This window comes from Eptatretus burgeri, chromosome 4 (assembly GCF_056783735.1).
Source record: "Eptatretus burgeri isolate ZD-2024b chromosome 4, Ebu_testis_v1, whole genome shotgun sequence".
Lineage (NCBI taxonomy): Eukaryota > Metazoa > Chordata > Myxini > Myxiniformes > Myxinidae > Eptatretus > Eptatretus burgeri.
The window spans coordinates 43,205,137-43,222,152 of record NC_140964.1 but is presented as its reverse complement, the minus strand read 5'-3'; the positions used below and the strand labels follow the sequence as shown (position 1 = coordinate 43,222,152).

The window sequence follows — 17,016 nt, the reverse complement described above, 5'->3', positions numbered from 1 at the left end:
GTGTTTGTTTATCAATCCTTATCAAGCCAGCCAGCTACCTAGCTAACTCTTATACTGTATGTAGAAATAATGCGCATGTGAAAGCACAAGTTCAAAAAGCACGACTAACTCACCCTCCACAGTAATGTAGCCAACTCGCTAGCAAATGTAGCTTGCTACAACAGGCTACCAGTACTTACATTTACTTGGTAAAAACTGAGGCTGTATCAATAACGCAATATGGCAAGTGTGTCATTGTGTCCATTAGTATTTTATCATTATAAGCCTTGTAAAACGAGGCTAGTTAGCTCGTAAAGACCCAAAAAATCAATCTAATAGACCATTTGAAGCCATGTTATGTTGCTTTTTCATGAGATGACATGAGAGAGGGATGGGGGTTCATCGGGTTTGCTTTTGGAAAAGCGGATCAACTTAGCATGTGATATCAACCTGCGGGAGAGCACCATTGCATTTCATCATCGACTTCTCAGGGACAGGGATAAACCAAAGAATGGTCTTTACTTACAATCTGTCGGATCAACCTCACATTCCATTTTCATTTACAGTGTGCAAACACTTGATTCACTCTTTCGCTAGCTTGTTAGTCATCGAAATTAAGTATTCAGGAAAAAAGAAGAAAATATAATTCATTTAATGACAATGTATAATGAGAAATGATAATAATAATAATAATTATTATTATTATTATTATATTCATAAAATACTTAAATCTTTGAAACTGGAAAAATGAAATAATAATAAAAAAAGTTAAGCTGATGTTTATAGTCATTTTTTTTATCATTGGCATTTTTTTAAATAGATGGCTGAAAAACAAAGGAAGAAGGAAGAAGAGCAAGGTGTGGAGTTATTTCACATCACTGGAAGATGGCACAGCAGTTCAATGCAACATCTGTACAGTGAAGGTGAGCCAGGGTGCAAGAAAAGCTTCCCAAAGAAAACACCAGCATTTTGTGGGAGCACACCATAAAGAAACCTATGAAGAGGCACATGAAGAAAGAGTGATGCAGCAGAGCACCAAGATGACCACATCAAGTCAGCCGACTTTGAAACAAGTGTTCAATAGACAAGCCAAATTGTCAGCAGCTGAGACACATTCAAAAACCTTTGATAGGCTTATCTTGGAAATGATTGCCACTGACATCCAGCCTTTTGAAATGGTATCCAATGTTGGGTTCCAGAGGTTGATGTCTGCAGCAGAGCTCAGGTACTTTAATAAGTGAAAAACTATACTGCACTGAAATGCTAAATCAAGTTCACCAAAACGTTGTGGAGAAAATAAAGGGTCTCATTTCAAAGGAAAATGCAGGTGACAGCTTTTCCTTCACCGCTGATTGTTGGTCAGGCTCTACTGAGTCCCTGATGAGCTTGACTGCTCACTTCATTGACAGCAACTGGAAGAGAGGACAAGTGGTCCTCAGTGTCATGGAGAAGTCAGATTCTCGCACTGGAGATTACACTTTCACATGTTTGTGGAAATTTTGGTGCACTGCGGTATTGACAAAGAGGGTGTGCTCCTGGTACTGTGAGATGGTGGGGCCAACATAATTAGAGGCAGGAGACAGGTGGATATGCCTGATCTGAGCTGCAGTGTTCAGACTCTGCAGCTGATCATTAATGATGGCTTTGTAGCTCAAATAATTGCTGGTGACATTCTGACAAAGTTTAAGCAGTGTGTCATGCACTTCAACCATTCAGTCCTTGGCAAGCAAATGCTTCATGCAATTCAAGAGGAAGTTGGTTTCCTGCATATACCATACTGCAAGCAGTGCCAACCCAATGGAATTCATCCCTCCACATGCTCCAGAAGATGTTGGAGCAAAAATGTGCGCTCATTGTCTATTCAAGTGAGCATGGGCATTTCGTATGTCCAAGTGCTGAAGAGTGGGACATTGTCTCAAACCTGGTTGAGATTTTGACCCCTTTTGAAGAGATAACCTTGAAAATGAACAAAGCAGAGGCCTCTGCTTCATCCATCATTCCAAGTGTAGCAGTGCTCAAGTGGCTGCTTCAGTCACAGGGTCCCAACACCAGGGGCATTCAGACCCTAAGAAGCACCATGTTGCTGAGCCTGACAGGTTTGCAAAAGTTGAGGATACGAAAGCAGTGGTGTTGGCATGCTTACTTGATCCTCGCTTCAAAGTGTGTCCATTCTTATCTGACATGGTATTGAGCAAAGCCAAAGAATGGCTCAGGGAGGAGTCCAACATTGAGAGCCAAAGGACCAGCACACTGGAGACCACCTACAGAGGCAGAAGACCCGAAAAGGCCAAGGGTGGTGGAAGAGTCTCGCTGTCTTCTGGATGACATTTATGCTTGTGTGCTGTGTTCCCAAATTGAACAACCAGTAGCCGAGGGGATAAGTGAGGAGGTGGAATGCTATCTCAGAGAGCCCGTCATCACCCGGAGAAGTGGCATTCCACTTACGTGGTGGAAGCAGAACAGTGCTCGGTACAAAGCACTCTCTCCAATGGCCATAAGATATCTATGTGCACCGCCCTTATCAGTTCCCTGTGAGAGGGTGTTCAGTGTACGACAATAAAAGGAGCTCCCTCCGTGGTAAGAATGCAGAGAAGCTGTGTTTTCCTCGCTTCAATCTGCCATTGCTTGGGTGGCAGTACTAAAGAACTGAACTCTGATATCTGAGTACTGCCAGACTGCTAAAATAGCTTAAGTTCAATTTACCAGTATTTTTTTTACTTTTTTATGTTTAATTCATTAAAAAGTTCTTGATATGTGTATTTTTATTTCTTTGGTTGCTCGTTCATAGTATAATTTACATTAAATGTTCTCAAATCTTTAAAGTTTAATAAATACAAGTTGTTTTTTTTTAATTTATTTGAAAATTTTTGCATTATTTGGTCGGTGGATTCGGACTCTCCAAAATCAGTATCGGCATTGGACCCAAAAATCTGGCATCGGTCGGGCTTTAGTTAAAAGTGCTTTGCGAGCACAACCGAGTTACTGAAAACGCACACACATCGCATGCGCAAAAAGACCTTGTTAGCATTCAAAGGTCATTTTGAAAGTCTGATATTGGGAGAATGATACAGAAGCAGGAAAAAATAAGACTCATTGGAATGGATAAGATGAGCTTAACTGGGATGCAGAATGAGTCATAATAAAAGCCCATCATCAAGGACACTATATCAATGGCTTTAAGAAAATGCAGGATTGAGTCAATCGGATAAGTGTAGGTTCTGCAAGGTCGAAACAGAAGGCACGATTTGTTTTTTTTTCGGATGGAAAAACTAATGTCTGAATTCGCTGTACACAAAGGCACAACAAAGTATGTAGAGTAATCCACTGGCACATATGCAAAAATTTAAATATCCTAGTCTCAGGAAAATCATGGAAGCACAAACCAAAGATGATCGTTGAAAACTAAGACATAGTGTGAACATGCAGTGGCCTGCAAAAGTATTCACCCCCTCAAAAGTTTTCACATTTTGATGCCACCTGAGCTTATTTCATGATGCTTTCAAGTCAAACTTACGATATAGAATCCGCACAAACTACTCCAACGTAATATTGTTGCGGAAATGGGCCCTAATTGTGTTATTAAATATCGGATTAGCCCAGATCCCCCTGAAATGCATGTTTAGCCAGGTTGTTTGGTAATTGGACGTAACATGTGTCGGGAGATGTTGCAGGCTGTCCAATGTTCATACAGTGGTGGTGTACCGAGAGGTGGCTCCTTCTTCTTCCTGCCCCCCCCCCCTCCTTAGCAAGCCCTGACCCGGCGCCCTTAGTGTCGGTCGCCGAGACGTGTCGGCAACCCATTGGTGGAGAGTGGCTGGGGACTGGAGGCATGGACCAATCACGTATCCCCGGAGGCGTTCCAGAAGAGCGAGCACCGGGAAGGCAAGGAAGAAATGGCTAGTGTCGAGTCTGCGATCTGCTTTGAGAGGAACTGGTTTGGTCGGTCGGGGATCTGCTTCGTGAGAAAGACCCGCCCCGAAAGGCAAGAGGGAACTGGCTGCTGTGTCAGTCGGCGATCGGCTTTGTGAAGAGTGGTTTGGCCGGCTGTTCCTCCTCGGCCATGGATCCAGCCTGCAGGACCTCCACAGGTTCATCCTGAGTCCAGTCACGGAGCATCTGACTGTCGTGACTCCATGCACGGCTCGACACGTCTTGTGATCCCATCGATCCACTTGAGAGTCCAACACCCTGATTGGCCTAGTCTGGTGAACAGGCCAGGCCTGGATTTGTATACTGGACCTTGTGATAAACCAGCTGGAACACACCATAGATCTTTCGCTCCTGTGCCGTCGATCTCATGGGGGCTGAAGGCGCCGAGGCTGCGTGCGCAAGCGGTGCCAAGAATAGGAGTACGAGCGCCATTTTGCAACGCGGCGTGCTCGAGCTTGGGAGCTCGAATCCGTTGACATCTACTTCTCAAGAGCCGCATTCGTGCCTTCGATACTTTTCCTCTCGTCCATGAGGCACTATCAAGTACTCCGTGTCTTGTCTGCATGTTGTCTGCATGTTGTCTAAGGTTTATCTCGCTCGGGCTCCCTTCGAAACCCGTATCCACAGCTTCCTAGTTAAGAGCAGGTTATAGATTAATTATAACATTGTCGTGAATGCTTTGCTTGTGTTGTGTTCCCCGATGTGTCCCAAATAAATCTGGCTGATTCGTATGAAAGTTGCCGCCTTGAGTGTATTCGTGCCATGCTGAGGAACAATCCGCTCAATTTGTATATAAAACCAAACGGGCTACGGACTGGCAGACTTCGCTCGGTCTCTGACAAACCCAGTCTGTAGCCGGGGTTCATTTCCCCAACTGGTCAGGCCCAGGTGTACCTTGGTATCGCAATCCGAGGTGCGTGACCCGAGAGCTGTGCCGAACTAGCCGGCGTTATAACCCCAGAGACGGCGGTGCTGTTAAGTGACACCGAATCTTCAACATTTGGCTGTCAAGAGTCGGATGCGAATCGCGCCACCGTCGAATCAATAACAATATAGCCAAAAAATGCAGATAAAATGTGAATAAGTCAGATTAACAGAGAAAATCAAATGATTCTCAATTGCATAAGTATTCAACCCCTTTCCCTAATTTACCCTAAATCACTTCAGGAGCAAATTATTTTTTGAAAGGTTACAAAATAAGTGTTACAGGTTTCACCTGTATGTAATCAGTGGTTTCACTTAAAAATTAAGCTCCCCCACTTATTTAAGGAGTTTTAAGGTGAAACTCACTTGGTTAACCAACAATGCAAAAATGAAGACAAAGGAGCTTTTCCAAAGACGTCGGACATAATCCCTTTGAGTACGGTGACATCCATCATTAATAAGTGGAAGACGTATCATAGTACCCAGACTCTACCCACATCAGGTCGCCTATCCAAACTCAGCAGCTGGGCAAGCAGGAAACTGGTTCGGGACATCACTGTAAATCCAACAGTGAGTTTGAAAGATCTGCAAGGCTCTATGGCCAAGATGGGGGTCACTTTACGAATCAACAATATTCCGTTCCCTTCACAAAACTGGCTTCTATGTACAGGTGGCAATAAACAAGCCAATAGTGAAAAAGACGCATCTATAATCTCACATGGAGTTGACAAAAACGCATCTTAATGATGCTGCAGGCATATGGAGAAAAGTTTTGTAGTCGTACAACACAAGAATTGAACGTTTTTGGTGTAAATTCAAAGTGCTACGTATGGCACAAGCCTAACATTGCACATCTCCCAGTCAACACCATCCCTACTGTCAAGCATGGAAGTGGCAGCATCATGTTACAGGGCTGTTTTTCATCACCAGGGACTGGCAAGCTTGTCTGGATAGAACGGACAAAGGATGGTGCAAAGTATAGGAGAATCCTTGATGAAATCCTTCCTTCCTTCCTTTTAAGTGCTGCTTCATCAGGGTAAAGATTATCACATTGTGGTTGTGTGCAGGCGTAGAACAGCGCTGATACAATCAAATTGTGCAAATATATTGTCGCGGCGCTGGCAGCCAAGGTTCATCCCCCTGACCCAAATTGTGGTGACAGGCGGTTTACACCGTCAGCCCCGGACGATTGAACTTCTTCCTTGGAGGCCTACAGCTGAAAGTCTTGGAGATTAATGTGCGTGCGTGGGAAAAGGGCGCAATGGTGGAGGGACAGGGGCACGGAGAGCACAGCACGGGGGCGGGGGGGGTTATACTCAAAATACAGTTATACCCCACGACAAATACACAGATACAGTAACTTAAATGAACACATTTAATGAAAATAGACGAATATTTACAGAGGACAATAATAAATGTAATAATTATAAATGTAATAATTATAAATACGTGGGGTAAATTAAACTCTCAGTCGAGGCGCCTCTACACACAGACTTAAATACAAAGGGGAAAACGAAAGAAAAGAAAATCCCTCCTTTTATTCTTGCACTTAGCTTGGCCCAGAGTTGGTCTTTGTGGAACTTGGAATCGAGGCGCTTATATTTACACGTATAGACACGCGCAAAATGGCGCAAAGTCACTTCTCTCGTAGTGGGACAACGTACACCAGGCAATTCACGAGCGGCACTCAACACCAAGGCTCAGAGACCCAGTGCAGCCGCTTTGTGCATCGATCGTCCTCACCGACCCGCTATTTTACATACACGAGGCTCGGGGTCCATTTCTCACGACCCAACCAAGAGCCAAAGGCCAGCGTCTTGCTTCACCATGCGAGTCAATTCGCCTCAGCACGAATACAAGATGCATGCCATCTTCTTCACGCATCAAAGGAAAGCTAGTCGTAAAGCCCTGTGGAGGCCATCTCCTTGCTACGTTCTTTCTCGACCGCATGCGTCCTTCACTCTGCACTTGTCCGTTCCTACTCCGAACTCTACTCTCACTGGATGACGTCATCCTGAATCACCGTTTCCTCCGGGGCGTGGCTTGCTCGCACGAAACCCTGGAAGGCGGGGCTTCTGCCTGCTCGGCACACCTGGCTAGCTTCTGACGTCACACCCATCAATCAGCCTCGGGGGCATGACTTCACCCGCTGTCACCCTTGAAAGCAGGGCTTCTGCCTGCTCAGCACGTTTGCTTGTTTCTTCTCATGGTTTTGGTTATAAAAACAAAGGGAAAAGTCACAGGGGGCAATTCCATACTTGGGGAACTTATTCTTACTCCCTAGCTAATTAACACAGCACCACCCCCCGTGTGGTGTCACGTAACACTTAAGCTCAGTTTCCTTACTTAATTTCATCGAGATGTCTCCTTCACGTCCACGGACCAAACAACTCTATTCAATCCTAAATTCCCGATTTAATCCCTCCATCTACCCCCAAAAACCGAAACAATATACATGTGCAAGTAAAAATAAAGACCAGATATAATCTTTAATCTCGCTAACCCCAGCAATGCGGTTTTGAAGGAGGAAGAAGTGTCAGGGTCCTTCTCCAGGTGATTCCAATCCCTGCATATGCGGGGAGAGAAGGATGAGGCATTTTTCTGAGTTCTACAGCATGGGATCCATGTCCTCTGGTACGTGAGGATGCTTCATTGAAGTATGCACTGCACCTGATGCCCACCAGGTCGTAGTGAATGCAGTACATCATGGAAAATCCTACTTGAGTCAGCCGTGAATCTGACACTGGGTAGAAGATTCACATTTCAGTGGGGCATTGATCTGAAGTACAAAGCAAAATCCGCACTGCAGTTGCTGAATAAGAAGAAAATAGATGTTCTTGAGTGGCCCAGTCAAAGTGCTGACTTGAACCCAATTGAACATGAATGGCGAGACTTGAAGATTGCAGTCCATCGACGATCCACATCAAACTTGGCAGACGAGAGCAATTTTCACATGAAGAATGGGAAAAGAGTTCACCATCTTACTGCACAAAACTGGTGGAGACCTTCCAAAAAGACTCGAAGCAATTATTGCTGCAAAAGGTGCTTCCATCAAGTACTGACCGAAGGGGCTCAATACTTTTACAACCAGTGAGTTTTGATGTGTACATGTTTATTACAGGTATTACTGACATGTAACCTCCTTCAACGATAACAGTGCTTAGTTTAATCCCTTAAGTTCTGAATAAAAAGGTTAATTTGGAAAAATTGTTTCTGCATAATTTGTAATTCGTTTAAATGGGGGCGTTACTTGGAGGGTAAATACTTTTGCATGCCACTGTATGACGTGACCATCCCATCAAGTATGAACATACAAAACAATGCATTGTGACCAGACATAGTACTCAGTCTACAAAAAGAAAAATATGTCATTGCTAATCAAGTTGTCAGTTCCCAGCAACTGTTGTCTAAATAATGCTGAAATTACAAAGTTGATGAAGTACCAATATCTCAAAAATTAATTCAAAAGAACTTCAAAGCAGACGAGCACCGACATTATATAAATGATGGTTGGATTAACCAGTAATGCCAGCCAGTGATGGTTGGATTAACCAGAGTAATAAAGAAGAACGTAACAGAGATCTTATAAACCATCCCTGGGAATATTACTAAAAACAAACTACAGTTGGAAGTTGGCTGGGGCTGAGTGACAATCCTGAGAAGATCCCTCGGAACAATAAAACTTCACAATTTGGTCCCTGAAACGTGATCTTTCACTAAAATGGAGGTTGATTGTCTGTTTTCGAGGAGGATTTCGTTCCACCTCCTAAAAGCCGCAAATGGAGATTATTAGAAGACCCACCCATTGGGTGAGTCGAGTTTGTACGTTACTTGTTGAAATAAAGTCCAGTATAGTTTGTGTCTCGTTAGAAGACCATAGATGTTTGCATGTTGTGTGCCTAAAAGGTTCTGGATGGTCTTAAAGGTTGAAAGGGTATGTTCCAATAGTAGTTAGGGTCTATTAAAGGGCTTAAAAAGGGTGTAGTCTCTCAAGCATGTAAAAAGGTCCAAGTTATCTCAAGCACTAAATGGTTAAGGGTCCAAGCTGTCTAACATGTCTGAAAACTATTAGGGGTCTACATAGTGTTATGGTCTGAGGGGTCTAAAGGGAATCAAGTGACTTAAAGGGTGTAAAGGTCTGTGAGGTCTGAAGGTTCTATGGGTCTAAAGGGTATAAAAGGTCTGAAGGGTGAAGTGGTGTTAAGGTGTTGAAAGGGTCTTAGGGGGCTATAGGTGTCTTCAGGGTTCTTAAATGTATTAGGGGGTCTTGGGGTCTGAAGGATCTTGGGAGTCTATAGAGTCATGGGGGGTGGTCTTAAGGGTCTTCTCAGGGGTTTGGTTGTGTTCAGGGTCTTAGTAGGTCTTGAGGGGTTTTAAAGGTCTTGGGATCTTGAGGGTGTTGAGGTACTCGGGGTCTTTTGGGCTTTGGGGCATCTTAAGGTTCTTGTGGGTCTAAAAGGGGTTCTAAATGGTCTTAGGGTCTTAATAAGGGTGTCGAGGGGTCTGGAACATGCACGCACGTCTCCTTTTGTATCTTACCAACCAACGAGCCTTATCGACTTCCCTATCCGAAGCCAATTCGGACGTCCTGAGTCCATAGTTGAAGTATGAAGACCCCTCGGGGTCGTGACACATATATTGTGTCTACACTTTCCCATAATCCACATTTATCTGAGAGTGTAGGTGAGAAATAGTTTGCTGAAGCTTCCCACGGAACCACAAAATAGAGATTTGCTAATCAGCGGGATCACTGTTGTGTCATCCAATTCGGGACGGTTTATCGGTCTTCATACAGAATTTATTAGTGCAGATACGACCAGAGATTATTACTGATCCATGAAGCTCTAGAAGGTTCCTTGAAGATATATATATATATATATATATATATATATATATATATATCTCTATATCTTTCTATATCTCTCTATATCTCTCTATATCTCTCTATATCTCTCTATCTCTCTCTCTCTCTCTCTCTCTCTCTCTCTCTCTCTCTCTCTCTCTCTCTCTCTCTCTCTCTCTCTCTCTCTCTCTCTCTCTCTCTCTCTCTCTCTCTCTCTCTCTCTCTCTCTCTCTCTCTCTCTCTCTCTCTCTCTCTCTCTCTCTCTCTCTCTCTCTCTCTCTCTCTCTCTCTCTCTCTCTCTCTCTCTCTCTCTCTCTCTCTCTCTCTCTCTCTCTCCTTCGAAGGAATGAGAAGCCAGGAGTGTTCCATCACTAATCAGCTTGTGAAGCGCTCGCCAAGCAGCTTAGGCACTCAAGCAAACACTCCAAGGAAACGGTTGGCTTGGCAGACAAGAGCAAGCTGATTGGTGATGTATCATGGAACACACCTGGGGTCTGTCGATACACGTTTCCACAAAAGATTGGAAACGGTTATAAAGACAAATTTCCGCGTGAGCTGCTCCTTCTCCTTCTCCTTCTCCTTCTCCTTCTCCTTCTCCTTCTCCTTCTCCTTCTCCTTCTCCTTCTCCTGCTCCTTCTCCTTCTCCACCTCCACCTCCACCTCCACCTCCACCTCCACCTCCACCTCCACCTCCACCTCCACCTCCACCTCCACCTCCACCTCCACCTCCACCTCCACCTCCACCTCCACCTCCACCTCCACCTCCTCCTCCACCTCCTCCTCCTCCTCCTCCTCCTCCTCCTCCTCCTCCTCCTCCTCCTCCAGGATTAAGCCGGAGGTCCATCGGGACCTCGTGCTTGCGCTGTCATTTCTGAAGGAAAGAAAATGTTTGACGGTTCGTTAATTTTGGTTTCTCGATTGCTTATTTAATATTGCGCAAACGTTGATTCGAAGTTAAAAGTAACACGTTGTTTGCTGCTGTTCACGAGCAATGAAGATAAGTTGTATATTTGGGTGGAGTTTTGCTTTAATGAGGCGTTTTTCACTCGTTAAGCTGCTTTAAGTAACTAAATTATTTAATATATCGTCTCATCAATAAACTTAATTGACCGATGGTGAACTGAACTCTTCCTTTTCACCTCAATAACACCCATGTATATTATATAATTAACTCGTGGGTCACATTTGAACCGTCACCTGTGAGGGAAGAGAGTAAGGGTACCGACCCACAATGACCTGCTCTTTTCGATTCTAATGTAGGATATTCAATGTCCACAACCCAAACGCAGACAGGACAACAGGGGGGTCCTTGCTCTGAAATGCAGCACCCCTTGTAAACGCTCCCCTAAACCAGTTTTGCTCGAATTGGCCTCCATAAGGAAATATTTCCAGGATCCGAGAGCTCAGAGGGGAGGAGGGTGCCGTCAACAAGAGCGAGGCTCATGGAAGAGCAGGTTGAAGTGACATTCTGACAGCGAGACAACAGTTGTGCACAACCGTCAACAGAGTAACGTCCCTAAGCCTACAATAACCTTCTAATCGTTATCTGAATGTCTCCCAACTATAGCCTGGTGTTGGCGCAGTGGTTAGGGCAGCGGCTTGGGATCCAAAAGGTCCTGCGTTCAAGCCCCGTTGGGCCACTGAATTAATACACCAGGGGGTTGACTCAGCCTGTCATCCTTCCGAGGTCGGCGAAATGAGTACTGGGCGAAACCAGTGTACTGGGCCGGTGTATACCCCGGTTAAAATAGGTGTACCATATCCCTGTGTCGTAAGAGGTGACCAGGGTTGCGTCAGGAAGGGCATCCGGCGTAAAACATGTGCCAAATCACTATGCGGATCATACGGATGATCCGCTGTGGCGACCCCTAACGGGAACAGCCGAAAGAAGAAGAAGATCTGAATGTCTCCCAACTCTCCCATCCAAGCACTTCACCGAGGTTGAGATCTGACGTGGGATTGCGTGACATGAATATGTTTTTTTTTGTTTTTTGTTTTTTAATCCTGTGGAATGGAGATTCATTAATCCATCTGCACGTTCCAAGTGCAGGAAAAGCAAATTTAAAACAGAAAAGGGAGAGTGTGGGGGGGGGGGGGGTGGGGGGTGGGAAAGGAGGTTGGGTGGAAGGGAAGTGAGAGCTTTGAATGACGTGGTGGGGTTGGGGGGTGTGGGATTGTATATTTGACTCCAAACCCAATAATTTTGACCCCAAAGTAGCATCTTTGATTTTGTAACCCTAAATTGTCTTCCCAGATGTTATAAACCAGACTGGAATAATGGTCAGAGCATTTGCTATAGATCGAGGATGTCTGTGCTTTGATGGCGATTTGTACCATGAAGATTAAAAACAGGACTTGCTCTTTCCTTGCTTGACGCTCAGCATTTTCAGGAAAGAGCAGAGAAAAAGCAAAAAGAACATTTTCACTGATATGCAATGAATGGATTCACGAACACTTTTCACTTTAAGCCACATATTTTCACTGATATGCAATGAATGGATTAACGAACACTTTTCACTTTAAGCCACATATTTTCACTGATATGCAATGAATGGATTAACCAACACTTTTCACTATAAGCCACATATTTTCACTGATATGCAATGAATGGATTAACGAACACTTTTCACTGATATGCAATGAATGGATTAACGAACACTTTTCACTATAAGCCACATATTTTCACTGATATGCAATGAATGAATTAACGAACACTTTTCACTATAAGCCACATATTTTCACTGATATGCAATGAATGGATTAACGAACACTTTTCACTATAAGCCACATATTTTCACTGATATGCAATGAATGGATTAACGAACACTTTTCACTATAAGCCACATATTTTCACTGATATGCAATGAATGGATTAACGAACACTTTTCACTGATATGCAATGAATGAATTAACAAACACTTTTCACTGATAAGCCACATATTTTCACTCATATGCAATGAATGGATTAACGAACACTTTTCACTGATTAGCCACATATTTTCACTGATATGCAATGAATGGATTAATGAACACTTTTCACTGATAAGCCACATATTTTCACTGATATGCAATGAATGGATTAACGAACACTTTTCACTGATAAGCCACATATTTTCACTGATATGCAATGAATGGATTCACGAACACTTTTCACTTTAAGCCACATATTTTCACTGATATGCAATGAATGGATTAACGAACACTTTTCACTTTAAGCCACATATTTTCACTGATATGCAATGAATGGATTAACCAACACTTTTCACTATAAGCCACATATTTTCACTGATATGCAATGAATGGATTAACGAACACTTTTCACTATAAGCCACATATTTTCACTGATATGCAATGAATGGATTAACGAACACTTTTCACTATAAGCCACATATTTTCACTGATATGCAATGAATGGATTAACGAACACTTTTCACTTTAAGCCACATATTTTCACTGATATGCAATGAATGGATTAACGAACACTTTTCACTATAAGCCACATATTTTCACTGATATGCAATGAATGGATTAACGAACACTTTTCACTGATATGCAATGAATGAATTAACGAACACTTTTCACTGATAAGCCACATATTTTCACTCATATGCAATGAATGGATTAACGAACACTTTTCACTGATTAGCCACATATTTTCACTGATATGCAATGAATGGATTAATGAACACTTTTCACTGATAAGCCACATATTTTCACTGATATGCAATGAATGGATTAACGAACACTTTTCACTGATAAGCCACATATTTTCACTGATATGCAATGAATGGATTCACGAACACTTTTCACTTTAAGCCACATATTTTCACTGATATGCAATGAATGGATTAACGAACACTTTTCACTTTAAGCCACATATTTTCACTGATATGCAATGAATGGATTAACCAACACTTTTCACTATAAGCCACATATTTTCACTGATATGCAATGAATGGATTAACGAACACTTTTCACTATAAGCCACATATTTTCACTGATATGCAATGAATGGATTAACGAACACTTTTCACTATAAGCCACATATTTTCACTGATATGCAATGAATGGATTAACGAACACTTTTCACTATAAGCCACATATTTTCACTGATATGCAATGAATGGATTAACGAACACTTTTCACTATAAGCCACATATTTTCACTGATATGCAATGAATGGATTAACGAACACTTTTCACTGATATGCAATGAATGAATTAACGAACACTTTTCACTGATAAGCCACATATTTTCACTCATATGCAATGAATGGATTAACGAACACTTTTCACTGATTAGCCACATATTTTCACTGATATGCAATGAATGGATTAATGAACACTTTTCACTGATAAGCCACATATTTTCACTGATATGCAATGAATGGATTAACGAACACTTTTCACTGATAAGCCACATATTTTCACTGATATGCAATGAATGGATTAACGAACACTTTTCACTGATAAGCCACATATTTTCACTGATATGCAATGAATGGATTAACGAACACTTTTCACTATAAGCCACATATTTTCACTGATATGCAATGAATGGATTAACGAACACTTTTCACTGATATGCAATGAATGAATTAACAAACACTTTTCACTGATAAGCCACATATTTTCACTCATATGCAATGAATGGATTAACGAACACTTTTCACTGATTAGCCACATATTTTCACTGATATGCAATGAATGGATTAATGAACACTTTTCACTGATAAGCCACATATTTTCACTGATATGCAATGAATGGATTAACGAACACTTTTCACTGATAAGCCACATATTTTCACTGATATGCAATGAATGGATTCACGAACACTTTTCACTTTAAGCCACATATTTTCACTGATATGCAATGAATGGATTAACGAACACTTTTCACTTTAAGCCACATATTTTCACTGATATGCAATGAATGGATTAACCAACACTTTTCACTATAAGCCACATATTTTCACTGATATGCAATGAATGGATTAACGAACACTTTTCACTATAAGCCACATATTTTCACTGATATGCAATGAATGGATTAACGAACACTTTTCACTATAAGCCACATATTTTCACTGATATGCAATGAATGGATTAACGAACACTTTTCACTTTAAGCCACATATTTTCACTGATATGCAATGAATGGATTAACGAACACTTTTCACTATAAGCCACATATTTTCACTGATATGCAATGAATGGATTAACGAACACTTTTCACTGATATGCAATGAATGAATTAACGAACACTTTTCACTGATAAGCCACATATTTTCACTCATATGCAATGAATGGATTAACGAACACTTTTCACTGATTAGCCACATATTTTCACTGATATGCAATGAATGGATTAATGAACACTTTTCACTGATAAGCCACATATTTTCACTGATATGCAATGAATGGATTAACGAACACTTTTCACTGATAAGCCACATATTTTCACTGATATGCAATGAATGGATTCACGAACACTTTTCACTTTAAGCCACATATTTTCACTGATATGCAATGAATGGATTAACGAACACTTTTCACTTTAAGCCACATATTTTCACTGATATGCAATGAATGGATTAACCAACACTTTTCACTATAAGCCACATATTTTCACTGATATGCAATGAATGGATTAACGAACACTTTTCACTATAAGCCACATATTTTCACTGATATGCAATGAATGGATTAACGAACACTTTTCACTATAAGCCACATATTTTCACTGATATGCAATGAATGGATTAACGAACACTTTTCACTATAAGCCACATATTTTCACTGATATGCAATGAATGGATTAACGAACACTTTTCACTATAAGCCACATATTTTCACTGATATGCAATGAATGGATTAACGAACACTTTTCACTGATATGCAATGAATGAATTAACGAACACTTTTCACTGATAAGCCACATATTTTCACTCATATGCAATGAATGGATTAACGAACACTTTTCACTGATTAGCCACATATTTTCACTGATATGCAATGAATGGATTAATGAACACTTTTCACTGATAAGCCACATATTTTCACTGATATGCAATGAATGGATTAACGAACACTTTTCACTGATAAGCCACATATTTTCACTGATATGCAATGAATGGATTAACGAACACTTTTCACTGATAAGCCACATATTTTCACTGATATGCAATGAATGGATTAATGAACACTTTTCACTATAAGCCACATATTTTCACTGATATGCAATGAATGAATTAACGAACACTTTTCACTATAAGCCACATATTTTCACTGATATGCAATGAATGGATTAACGAACACTTTTCACTATAAGCCACATATTTTCACTGATATGCAATGAATGGATTAACGAACACTTTTCACTGATAAGCCACATCTTTTCACTGATATGCAATGAATGGATTAACGAACACTTTTCACTGATTAGCCACATATTTTCACTGATATGCAACAAATGGATTAATGAACACTTTTCACTGATATGCAATGAATGGATTAACGAACACTTTTCACTGATAAGCCACATATTTTCAATGATATGTAATGAATGGATTAACGAACACTTTTCACTGATAAGCCACATATTTTCACTGATATGCAATGAATGGATTAACGAACACTTTTCACTATAAGCCACATATTTTCACTGATATACAATGAATGGATTAACGAACACTTTTCACTATAAGCCACATATTTTCACTGATATGCAATGAATGGATTAACGAACACTTTTCACTATAAGCTACATATTTTCGCTGATCCGCATTCTTTTTGTCGTCTGAAGGGGTAGCGTATGTGCAGTGCGGCTGTGAGAAGGAAGTGGAATCATCTGTACTCTCGAGGATGATGGAAGGTCGTTATTCCATTGTAAAGGGTAAGGGTATCAATATATAAATATATAATACAGTACTATTTGATTGGAAATTGACATCCATTTAAATCGGTCGTGTGTGCCATTTAACGTTTGTTTGTTTTTTAATATTTTATCTGCAGGTGTTGTACTGTACTTTGGACTGCACTATAATTGAGTGGTATAAGGTGCAGTAACTTTCGTTGTGAGTACTTTTGGAAGAAAAAAAAATACATTCTCTCAACCCTACAGTATGAGTGGAAAACGACCTGTATCTACTCCATCAAGCACTCGTGGTAAGAGGTCTCGCCAATCTATTACTTTAGCTGTGAAATTAGATGTGGTGAAAAGGTATGAGCATGGCGAGCGTTCGGTGGATATTTGTCGTGCGCAAGGCCTAGCTCCATCGACTGTACGAACCATTCTCAAGAATGCAGATAAAATCAAGGCGAGTGCAGAAAGTGTGACCC

General features: G+C 41.4%; 1 protein-coding gene across 7 annotated transcripts in view; it reads left to right on the top strand.

Moving 5' to 3' along the window:
- LOC147027913 (uncharacterized) overlaps positions 1-17,016 on the top strand; it is a 75,720-nt gene that overhangs the window by 43,017 nt on the left and 15,687 nt on the right. For 2 of the 7 annotated variants that reach the window (XM_085877721.1, XM_085877722.1), the window contains exons 8-10: positions 800-902; positions 16,481-16,570; positions 16,690-16,842. In XM_085877721.1, the coding sequence (XP_085733847.1) occupies positions 800-902; positions 16,481-16,570; positions 16,690-16,724 (228 nt within the window). In that variant the 3' untranslated portion in view covers positions 16,725-16,842. Of the gene's footprint in view, positions 1-799; positions 903-3,725; positions 4,648-16,480; positions 16,571-16,689; positions 16,854-17,016 lie in introns of those variants that run through there. The other 5 variants (XM_085877724.1, XM_085877725.1, XM_085877723.1 and 2 more) reach the window with 4 other exon arrangements.